This window comes from Protopterus annectens, chromosome 1.part2, assembly GCF_019279795.1.
Source record: "Protopterus annectens isolate FY-2018-M chromosome 1.part2, PAN1.0, whole genome shotgun sequence".
Classification (NCBI taxonomy): Eukaryota; Metazoa; Chordata; order Ceratodontiformes; family Protopteridae; genus Protopterus; species Protopterus annectens.
The window spans coordinates 1,115,057,135-1,115,069,817 of record NC_056727.1 but is presented as its reverse complement, the minus strand read 5'-3'; the positions used below and the strand labels follow the sequence as shown (position 1 = coordinate 1,115,069,817).

The 12,683-nt window shown below is 41.4% G+C and overlaps 1 protein-coding gene across 1 annotated transcript in view; it reads right to left on the bottom strand.

Annotated features, from left to right (window-relative positions):
- Positions 1-12,683, bottom strand: part of ZCCHC17 (zinc finger CCHC-type containing 17) — a 442,101-nt gene that overhangs the window by 93,820 nt on the left and 335,598 nt on the right. The window contains exon 5 of the mRNA XM_044060004.1: positions 11,258-11,388. Coding sequence (XP_043915939.1) covers positions 11,258-11,388 — 131 coding nt within the window. The remainder of the gene's footprint in view (positions 1-11,257; positions 11,389-12,683) is intronic.

The window sequence follows — 12,683 nt, the reverse complement described above, 5'->3', positions numbered from 1 at the left end:
GTTATACATCACCATTTTTATCTCATCTCTTCCTGTCCTTTTTGTTGTTTTTCATTCGGCTTTTAGGGGTCGCCACAGCGGAACGCCGGTCCGCTAATGATTGGTAGCCGATTTTTATGGTGCCGAGGAGCCAGCCCGAAGCCCAACCTTCAACGAAGGCATGCCCATTCACGCATGTCTTTCGAATGCCACTCGACCGTGGGGAGGACATGCAGACTCCACACAGAAGGCACTCCAGCCGAGAATCGAACAGGAGGAACCGCTTGCTGTGAGGTGACAATGCCACCGCTGCACGACCAACGCTACCGCTGCACCACCATGGCTTTATCTCATCTCTTCCTGTCCTAATTGTTAGTAATTGAGCGTCATCTACCTCTAACTTTGACATACTGAATTTTTCCATGAACATTTCCATTTGTACCTTTTCTTGATTTCCATATTTCTCTGCTTTATACAACTTTTCATAAAATAACCTTTCTAGTACCTCTAGAGGATCTCTTATTTTCCTTCTTATAGACTTCCTAAGCTTGGTGACAACACTTTCTTCTTTGTTTCCTGAGTCGTCGTGCTAAAAGTTTTTGTGCTCTGGAGTTATCAAAATCAGTTGCTTACCAGCAGTCTTTCTAAACTCATGCATATTATTAAGGTAATCCCTTATTTTCTGTTTAGCACTCTGCAATTGCTCCTCTCCTTGTTCTGTGAGATCCCCTCTATTCTGCAATACATTAGCTATTGTCAGTTCTTCTAAAATAATTACTTCTTGAACACCTCTCTCCTCATTTTATTTCCACCCTTTCTAAATTCCACTTTAATTTTATCCTAGTCCCTAGCTACGTTTTCAGAAGAAACTTCTATATTCCCTAATAACTCCTGAATAATTTCCACTACCCATTTCTTAAATTCCTTTTCAACAGATAGGTGGAGAACTGTCAGTACCTCATTTTTACTTCATTACCTTGCATTTTTATTTCAGTTATTATTGGCACGTGATCTGAAATGGTTATTGGATGCATATCAAAACTTTCAATTAAATGCACACTCCTGTGAAATCTTATTTCTGTATAGCCTCTTGACATTCCCAGATTACTGGAATAAATGTATTCCTCTTCTGTCTGGTGTACCGTTTATGATTTTCCACAAACTCTTTACTGTCTTCCACTTTAAATACTTTGTTCTTCTGCCAAAATTTGGTCAGAATAAACTCTTTCTGCTGGTAGGTTTACATCTTTCCTATTAAAAGTCTAGGTTGCTTTCTCGTGGCCAGGTTTGGAGCATACATACGATGCTCTTTCAATTAAAAACTCCTGCTGTGGAATACCAGTCCAGTTGCTAAGCTGTGCTTTCATACAATTAATGCAGTCTTCCTTTCAGATTCTTTGGTACAGCAGAAAATCTTGGGTATTCCCCTACATGCTCTGTCCTCTAACTCTATTTCTTGAAACATCTCTTCTTGAGCAGTGTTACATTCACAGCCAGCATTTTCTTCATTTTTGAACTCTGATTTTTGCAGTTTTACCACCTAATCTGAATATATGTTTAAAGCTTCTTCCATTGTTTCCAGCCTTTTGTTATGAGTTGATATACTCCTTCGGTGTTTTGTGTATTTTGACCAGCCCTGAGCATATTTGACTCATTTTTCCTCTACATTACTGAAGTCATGTCTTGCACCAAAGCTGGAGCTTGCACTGCTTTTTGCCGAATAGCTGCAGGTTTCTTCCCAGTTAAGTGTTTTCTCCTCACCTTCTTTCAGGTTCTCTGAATTTTTTTTTTTTTGCTAGAATTCAGGCAGTGCACATTCTAGCCAGTTATTGAAATTTTCCCAGAAAGACAACTTCACTGGCTCTCTTTTCTGTGTTTTCACACTACAATAGCTGACGTTAAGCCGTTACTCAGTGTGCATCCATCTTAGAAGTCTTCAACTTACTGACAACAGTGAAATCAGTTACATGGGGCCCTGACCATTGCTGGATGCACTGGACATAAAACAAAAAGAAAAAATTCAGTAGCCTTACAATGGACAAAGCTCATGACATGTGTAAAGAAACTAAATGCATTTTAGTGTACCTCAACTAATAGTCTACTGAACTGTGGAACATGAATCTTTCTAAAGAATTACATGACTTAAAAAGATGTTCTTGCACTTATTAAAATATTTTTTTCTAATTTCTCATTCTACCATAAGCCGCAGCAAAGGATTTCTCTTTAATATATTGCAATAAATTTGAATACAGAACAAATTATACATCCTGCGTATTTGAATGGGAAATATTTTAAACACTATGTTATTGCCTGAGTACTTCTAGTACAATAATACATCTATGAGGTGGTCAGCAGGGAGTGAAGGAGACCACAAACAAAACTATATGACCCAAAGAAAGAGTTGAAGGTTCACAAAAAGTAGTGGGAAAGTGGTGGCAGAGTGACTAAAAACATGACCTATGTATACCCTTCTTCAAAAACATATTCTTTTATTATTGTATTTCATATTGGTGCAAGTGATGCATAGATTTTTTTACCACATGGCATCAGGGTGGGTATGCTAAGAAAAAAATCAGTTTATCCTCATCTTCCAATCCCCATGTCTCTTTCAGGTCTGGAACCCTTTCCTTTTACTACATGACAAGCAATGAGGTGAAAACTCATTCAGTCGATTTGCTTGCTTGTCTAGGTTCCTCATACTTCCAGCCATCCCTTCTTGTTAATTGTTTTATGTTTGTCCTTTAGTGCCTGCATATTTGAACTGTTGCTTACTGAAATTGGTACACCTTGTTTGCTGTAGCATAGACTAGATCCAGGCCTGCTGAATCTAGCTTTGTTTGTATGCTTGTTGTTTGTTTGCTTGTTATTTCCCTGAAACGCTAATTCCACCTAAAACACGGCTTTTCAGCGCTTCTGTGAATCACTAGTGATATCTGCATTGCTTACTGCACTTATTTCCTTGTTTCACTTGAAAGAAAGTTACTGTTGGTCGTTTTTGCATTTAAGTTACCTGTAACACATTGCATTTAAGTTACCTGGCATTTGCTCACTAAAGCAGTTATATAAGTCAGCACTAAAAAATTAAAAGCACTACACCCTCACAAACTCCCCTTGAGTACCTTGTTCCCCATTGGCCCTTTTTTTCAATTATAAAGGAATTCCCAATACTATTCTAGCATGTCCAAAGGTCAGTTGTCAATCTCCTCTCCGGTCCAGCTGGTGAATCTGGGAATCTTGAGGCAATGTTACAACTGCCTCATGTACACAGACAACCCTCTCCTCCTCCCAACAAATTCCAACACATGTAAGAGATGCAACCATATAGCCAAACTGGAGGCTAAGCTCTCTCAACTCAGTACTGGCGTAACCAGTCAGGAGGAGAAGGAAACCACACTCACTACAATTCCGGTCTCACATAGACCTACCACGACAGCAAACCAAACACATAAACACACAAAAACATACTCGGAGGCTCTAAATAAAAATCTGCCTAAGCAGCAGAGATCTCCAAAGCAGACACTCAAGCAACCGCTACCCCAAAACAAAACACGTGCAACCCATAGCTCACAAAGCCAGTGTGCCGAACAGTCACAGCCCTTAAGGCTAAACAACACACCTGATACACTTGTAATAGGTGACTCTATCGTCAGGCACACTGACGTCCCGCTCACCAGGCTGAACAAGGAGAAGGTCACGGTGAGCTGCCTGTCGGGCGGTAGGATCCACCACATAACACAAGCACTCAGGTCACTCCAAGGCAAGTACAAATATGACTCAGTCATTGTCCATGCTGGTGTGAATGACCTGAGACGTACCTCCCTGGACTACATGCAAAAAGACAGAGGAGCTCTCTGAGCATGTAGCCCAGGCAGGTATGACCCTGACCTTGAGTAGTATCTTACCCTCACCAAGAATGATGCCACAATATGAAGACAAGATGATCAATTTCAACAATTGGCTTAAGTAATGGTGTCATTCAAAGGGGATCCAATGCCTGCCAGCCTGGGATGACATACTCGACAAGCCATGATGCTTCGTTAGGGACGGCTTGCACCTGTCACACCTGGACTTTCGGATATTGGCAAAGGCTCTTGCTACCCCCATAGTGCCTTTTTTAGACAAGGCTCAAAAGACAAACCCACCTCCATAGGTATCACAAGGGATAAGAAACTAAGAGTAATGCTACTCAATGCCAGAAGTCTAAACCTCAAGATGCACGCACTCAAAACTCTCCTTAGCATGGAGAACATCGATATCTGTGCAGTAACAGAAACCTGGTTCAAGGCTCCCGAGAGCACCCCAGCACTACCAGGTTATACCTCATACCATGCTTTTCGGCCCCAAAACTTGGACCGAACCACAAAAGGAGGGGGAGTATCAATATTCGTCAAAGATATCCACACCTCCGCCTTAAAAAACTCCAGCTATACTCTGTCGCATATCGTCTACTCAGAGGCGATCTCTGCTTAACATACAAGGCCATGTCAAACCTAGAGCTGTTGGACATGCTACACTTAAAGAAATCCCAATCCCTCAGAGCTACACGCTCCAGGGATCTAAACCTTGTCATCACAATAAACAAAACATGTTGGAGGGATAGGTTCCTGACCCAGAGACTCCCCAGACTCTGGAATAGATTGCCCATACATGTCAAGCAGAGTGCCTCTTTGGACCTCTTCAAGAGGAACCTTGACGATTGGATGGGAGAAAGGAAATTCACCCCAGGGATCATGTCAGTCGCCCTGCTAGACAGGGGTCCAGGAAAGTAAATAATGTGGGAAGAAATAGCCAGGGAATTGTTATGGCTAGGCTTGTATAGGCCCTAGGGCTGATAGCCTAGTACTAACCTATGAACCTATGGTGGCACAGCACGAAGCATCAGAGACTATCCATGTGCAACTAACAGTGGGTAAAACTGCCTTCCAGTTTATAGCCTGCTACAGACCACCCTCCCAAACCCAGGAACCCCACTCGGCCTTCCTGAGAACACTGGAAAATATGAAGGTCTCTCCAAACACCATTATATTGGGCGACTTCAACTACCCAAACATAGACTGGGAGCATTACTCTAGCTCCAACACCCTAGACCAAAGGTTCCTAGAATTTATATACTCAAATGCTATGGAACTACTTGTTACCACTCCCACAAGAGGGGAAAACATACTGGACCTGATCATCACCAACATGGGGACTCTATGCTCCAGACCAGAAGTGTATCCCTCACTGGTAAGATCAGACCATAAACTAATCTCACTGGATATTCACATCCCGACCCCACCCCCTGCCCAGAAAACCACAGTGAAAAACTTCTCTAAAGCAAATTTCACACTTCTCAAAACCGAGATGGAATCCTTCAAAGCCCCCGAGTCTGTGGAAAATACAGTCCAGACCACAGAATCCTTTATAAACGCATTCTATGAACACCTTCAGGAATGCATGGATCATGCAATCCCAAATAAAACCAAGACCCAATCCTCCAAAGGCAGACGTCCTGTCTGGTGGACCCCAGCCATAAACAAAATATACAACATAAGGAGGAAGCTACTACATGATAGAGCAAAATCCCAAAAAGGGAAGGCATCTCTGATCAGTATTAGCAAAAAACTACGGGCACTCATAAAATCGTCTAAGGCCAGCGTCGATAGAAAAATTGCACAGGACACTAAGGATAATCACAAGGCTTTCTTTAGTTATGTCAGGAACCTGGGTGGGAATTCCCAGATATGCTCAGAATTAGTCCAAAATGACAAAAAATACACCGAACCCACAGACATTGCCAACATCCTAGCTGACAGGTTCAGTGCAAACCCCCCCACCACCACCACCAAAAGGGCAAATATCTATCCCAGCAGAGTGCTGCCCCCCCTGACATCTCAGATGCTCAGGTAAGAGCCGCCCTTTCCAAAGCAAAAAACACAGCATCAATGGGACCAGACGGTGCCCCGGGCTGCGTCCTACATGAACTCCAAGAAGAGCTAAACCCAAACCTAAAACTACTGTTCAATCTCAGCCTTACTACAGGATATGTACCCAAAGAGTGGCGTACAGCAACAGTGGTCCCCCAACGGATCCTGGAAACTATCGCCCCATAAGCCTGACTAGCTTGGTCTGCAAAGCTATGGAAAGGATCATCATGGACCTCATAAATAAAGATATTGGGGACCTACAGACACTGGATCCTACCCAGTTCGGCTCTGTTAAGGGCAGATCCTGCCTCTTAAACCTGGCTGATTTCTTTGAAACAGTCACCAAGGCCATTGACGAGGGGAAGGTGGTCCACACAGCCTACCTGGACCTCGCAAAAGCCTTCGATACAATACCCCACTCAGGCTCACCAGCTTAAATATAAACCTCTATGTCACTAGATGGGTTGCAAACTGGCTCAAGGACAGAACCCTCATGGTTAGAATTGCTGGAGCCATGTCAGACTCCAAACCAGTTACAAGTGGCGTCCCACAAGGCTCAGTCCTGGGACCTCTCTTGTTCGGTATATATTTCTCGGAGGTACAGGCCAACACGGAAGGACTGTGGCTGACCAAGTTCGCAGATGACTGCAAACTGGGCGCCATAATAGACTCTCCAGCCGACACAAGCATCCTCCAAAAGGGCCTCATAGAAACAGACAACTGGTGCCAGAGCCATGGCCTCAAGCTAAACGCCAAAAAGTGTATAGTCATCCCTTTTGGCAAAACAAAGTGCCCACAAATTACCACATAGGTGGTAATCCATTAAGTACAGAAGAAGTAATTAGGGATCTGGGGACCCAAGTTGATAGCAATCTCTCATTTGACAACCACGTGGCCAAAGTGGTTAGAAAAACATTTTATACAGCCCACCTAATCATGAAGGGATTCACATCTAGATCAGGGGAGGTCATCGTGCCTCTTTACTCATCCCTCATCAGGCCCATAATTGAGTACAATGCCCCTTTTGGGATGTACCTTACCAGACACCTGCAGCAACAAGAAAGACCCCAAAAGTACCTCACCAAGAGGATCAAAGGGCTCAAACAGATGCCATATGCTGCCCGGTTAAAGAAACTCCAGCTCTACTCAGTGGCATACCGCCTGCTCAGAGGTGATCTGTGCCTGATGTATAAAGCCATGTCCAACCCGGAATTAATGGGCATGCTGCACCTCAGAAAATCCAAATCCCATCGAGCTACGTGCTCGAGAGACTTGAACCTCAGCACTGAAATAAATAGGACATGCTGGAGGGACAGATTCATAACCCAGAGGCTCCCTTCACTCTGGAATACAATCTCAGTCCAGGTTAGGCAGAGTCCCTCATTGACTCTCTTCAAGAGGAATCTTGATGAGTGGATGGGAGATCGTAGGTTTACCCCGGGTATCACTTATGTGTCACCGTTAGACAGAGGCACAGTATACTAACCTCGAAAAAGGGCATAGCAAAATTCATTTAAAATGGGTGACGAAAGCCAAACACACTCTGGCTAGGCTTATAAATGCCCTAGGGCAGATAGCCTAGTATGAATCTATGAACCTACCACTTAACCATTTCTCTTTTTTAATTTTGATTTTGCCGACTATACCTCTGTTGTAATAAATGCATTCCTGCCACGTGCATGCCCTTCTTTTCCCTAAACAGTACTAAACCTACTTCAGTATTATGATGCATGAACATGGTATTAAAAGTTTAGTGTTAATCAGTGATCATCATTTTGCTATCTGTGTAACTGCACAGTCCAGGTCTATATTAGAACATCAAGGTTTCAAACCTTCAAATGTTCTAATATCGAACCCTATGCAGCGAAAACTTAAAATATCTACGCAACAGAAAACCAAATTTTTTCCTAGGGAAAGAATTCGGTTGTCGTTTCTGTTGCTTCGGTATTTTCAGCATTGTGGTGGAAAGTTATGGGTCGGGTTCAGATAAGTGTGCGCGGGTTAGGTATGTTTGCGATTGTGTGGACGTGAGGGCTAGGGCGGGTTAGGTGAGTTACGGTTAGGGAGCGGGTGAGGTGAGTGTGCGATAGTGACGGACCTTAGGGTTAGGGTTTGGGTTAAGGTAAGTGGATAGTTAGTGGTGTGTGTATAGTTTAGTGCAGGGTTAGGTGTCAGATTTTAGGTGTATGTGTGTGGATTGCTGTTTGTTTGGTGTGCTTGTGTTGTGCGTATGTGTTTTGGAACAGCAATTTTTTCCCTAGGAAAAAAATCTCTGTTCTGACAGTTCAAGATTGTAAGCTTTCACTTACATAGGGTCGATTAATCACCGTTCGCTTTTTTAAGCGGTCGGTGATTTAATATAGACCCGCACAGTCCAATCATTTTTCCTCAAGAAAGCACCACCACTACATAACGTTTGAATCACCACTGCCTCAAAGATATACTTTGTTCCGCTCTCATAAAGTGTATTTCTTGGGCCCTTTATTACAATAATAAAACCTAAGCATCTGCCTTAAAACAATGTAAAGCCAAACATTTATACATATAAAGAACTATGTAAACATACACACATATATATATATATGGATCTAGTACTTGTGGCCGAACGCATAAATCACCGAAATGCAAACAAATGAACACTAACCAACAAAAACACTCTACAACGAAAATACATTCCACTGACTCACTAATCACCAAAAACAGCAGAGTGCAATTAAGTGGTAATCTGGTAATTCACAGCCATTAAGGTTACAAATATCAAAGCATTGCGAGTTTACTAGTACTACCATGCTAAGAGACATGGTTGATATGTGTAGGTTAGCGCCCGCTGTCCTGGGACAAGGTTACAAAACTGAAAAGTCTCAACGAGGTGGAGAAATACTGGTATTAGATGGATATGTCTACCAGTTAGAGAAAAAGACTAAAACGCGTAAATACTGGCATTGCAAGTATAAGATTACTGGTAAATGTAAAGGTAGAGCCATCACTATCTCTGTAACCGATGGTGAAGAGCTTGTGAAATCTGTTGAGCATTGTCACGCAGGTGAACCACAACAAGAGGAAAAATAATGCATTAGAACAGAGTTGAAGCAAAGGGCATCCCTTTCCAGAGATACACCATGTGTCATTGTGGACAATGCTGCAGCCTCCACTTCCCTGGAATTTGCACCGTATTTGCCTAACAGACAATCTATGCTTCAAACGGTTAAGCGTGTCCGTTCTAAGGGAAGATGTGGCCTAAATTGTATTGAATTAGATCTATTCAACTTTGATGTAACCCAATTCCCACTGAAAAATGGTGTATTCCTAAAACAGTCCTGTGAAGATATGAGCAATCATATCAAGGTGCTAGTGCTGACAACAGATGCAAATTTGCAAGACATGACAATTACAAAGATATGGTTAATGGATGGCGCTTACTTCAAAAGGGGTGCAGAATGTAGGCAATTGTACACCATTCGTAGTGTTGTCATGTACGGTGCTTATAGCAGGAGTGTAACCCTAATGTACTGCTTAATGAATAAGAAGTCATTACGTGCATACAATTTAATGTGGAGATGCATTTTTGAGTTCTTTAATGACCGCAAACTACATCTAAAAATCTCACTTGTCTTGTGTGACTTTGAGCCTGCAGCCATTCAGAGTGTAAACTGCAATATTAGTGAAGTGGTGTGCAAGGGTTATTTCTTCCATTTTGGAAGAAACGTTTGGTGGAAAATTCAGGGTTTGGGACTAGCTTCGCTATACATCTCAGACATTCACTTCCGACTATGTCAAGCAGTTGGCAGCCTTAGCTTTCCTATCAGAGGATAAAGTCATGGACACATTTCTTCTGTCAAAAGAGCAATTTCCTGTAGTAGGCAAGCTGCTCAAAGTATTTTGAGGAATGATATTTGATAGGGAAGCCTAGATGCCTTAAAACTAGGACTACGACTTCTATCAGATTCCCTCCACTATTTTCTGTGCAATTCTGGAACATCAGTGTGTTAAATGAGTTAAACTTGCCCAGGACCCACAATGCTGTTGAAGCATGGCACAGGAGGCTTCGGTGTTTAGCAGGGAAGCATTTGTTTGAAGTGTACAGCATTTTGAAGGCTATTAGCCGTGAACAGAACAGGGTGGATGAAATACGGTGTAGGATGTCTGCTGCATGTCGACCTACTCCAAAGAAAAGGGCCCTTATTCGTTGGCAAGAGCAATTCCAGACTTTGTTCACCAATAGAGAAGAGTACATGTCCCTTGATTATGTGAAAGCAATTGCTAATCTTTCTGCAAATATGAACGGAACAGGACTGTTTTTACACTTCGTTATCTGGTTAAAACAAATAAGTAAAGCTTTGTGAACTGAATTCTGTCTATTTCTTTATCAGCACAAATGTTGAACTGTATACATCGGAATGTATGTTCTGTGCTGACAGTATGGGATACGCTCGAGTTTTGCTGACGGTACCTGCCGTTGTGTTTTTTTCGGTGATTAGCGAGTCAATAGAATGTATTTTCGTTGTAGTGTGTTTTCGTTGGTTAGTGTTCGGTTATTTGCATTTCGGTGATTTATGTGTTGGAGCATAAGTACTAGATCCATATTATATATATATATATATATATATATATATATAAGGGAGAGTGCAGCTTTGAATTTGTGTTTACAACTTTTGTATTTGTGTTTACAACTTTTGTACTTGAATCCTATAATTTTTCAGTTATCATAATCCAATATGGTATACAATGTATCAGTATTTGCTTTCTGATCAACTTTTTTTTTAATAAGCAGTAAGTATGGTACATAGCATGCTTAATGCATAATTTTCTGACCCACTGTTACTTTTATTCAAGCTGCTTTCTGACCTTTGTAATTTTTGCTGCCTGTGGGTCCATGTAAGGCTGAAAAGTTGTTACCTAACAGGTTACCATACGGCAAACAATGAAATAAAATAATCAAGGTTCTCTTAGCGGGACAGTCAGCAAGACACTGCCAGATACACTTTTTAAATACCAATATGTATTTAAAGTAGGGATACAGTGTGTGTGCATGTTTACAGATCTCCCCTCAAAGAAGCTACCACAAATGTACAAACTCAATTATCTCACTCACATTCATGTTGAAAGCCCCTTTTTGTTTAATACAATCACCTAATCACTTATGAGGTCACCAATGCTATGAGAAGAGACAGATACTTTTCGTGCACAAAATAAAAAAATCAACTATTTTTTTTCTTTCTTTTTAGTATCAAATTAAAAGCCCTGTTTTCTTGCTTGATAGAAGGACTTATGTTTTGGAAGAAGAAACAGTGCTCTGTACTTGCGAGAAGCTTGATGCTTCCTTGTTAGTAAAACCTTATTTGTAAATGACTAAACTAGTAGAAAACAATTACCTTTTTTTTCTTCTTGGGTTTTTCTTCAGACGGTTTAGACTTTTCCTCTCTGTCCTCTTCTTCATCTTCTTCAGGAACCAAGGTGTATTTTGTCCCTCCTGGCTGCATGAAACAGTCTTTGGAAAAATGACCTGCAATCAGCAAAATAACAGCAGATTACTCCAATTTCATTAAGTGACAAAAATAACAGCAGTTTAATCAGATTTCATTAAGTGGCAAACACTATCAAGGTATCCAGCAGAACTATTGCAACTGTTTGAAATATAGGATGAGTTATGATAGGATATACTTCATAAAACCACTTAAACATTTTATATGCAACACTACAATATGTGGCTTTCTTTCTGCAACCCCATGAACAATGTAACATTGAATTTTTTATATGCAACATTACATATTTCTTAATTCCCTGATTTTGTGCAAAGCTGCATATTTACTTTTTGATAAACATATACATTGGATCACAAGCAGAAGTGCCAGCTTACAATGAATGCTTAGTAACACACTGCACACAACCTAATTTTCCGCTTTTGTAATTAACAGCAATGTTTACCAGAAGAATGATAAAAGCAAATCTCTGTGCATTACATCATGAACCTTCTTCAGCTACTGTAGAAATGTTTGTGTGTTCTTCTAGAATCTTTTCAGTCAAAATCCATGCATCAAGTGTAGGGTCAAAGGCAAAAGAAACCTACATAGGAAGCTGAGCAGCCTGACAAAATAGAAGCCCGTGGCAGGTAAAAGGAAGCTAAAGTACTCAGAAAAAATTCTCAAGGACAGGTGGAGAAGGTACAGTTCTGAAGGTACTATAGCAGACAGAGGCATAGCTAGGTGAAGGGGACAGCCACCATGGGTGCAATTGATGGATGCCAACTGGGCAGTAGTGCGGTACTGGCATTCACAAGTGAATGCCATTAAAGCATCTGTAGTCAGGGTTACTGTATTTGTGGTTAGCACTCAAGTGTGCATGGTACTTACATGTGGCAAGCAGCTTGTTCAAGTTGCAGCAAGAGGTTTGCTAAAGGTTTCAAAGGAGAGGACACATTTTTTTTGTCTCCAATTTAAGAGTCCTGGGGACACCAAATTGAGAAACTGCTCAGGGTGCCAAAATACCTAGCTATGGTTCTGACAGCTGATCTTTGATGAGGGGTCGCTTAACAGAAATCATAACATTTGAGTTTACCTACCTTCTACTTCCTGTTTTCTGGAAGGATTTTCTAAGTTGTCTGCATTTTCCTACGAGGACTAGTGCTGGTCTCATATTTGTAAAGGTACATTTGCAGGTAATGCAGGCCTCTCAGACACAGTCAGTCTTTTCATCCACACTCATTGCTAGTGTGTGGAAGTTCTGCAGTGTGCTTATGGTACACACATATCAGTACTGAGACAAATAACTGGCAAACAGTAAGTAACCAAAATTACCAAA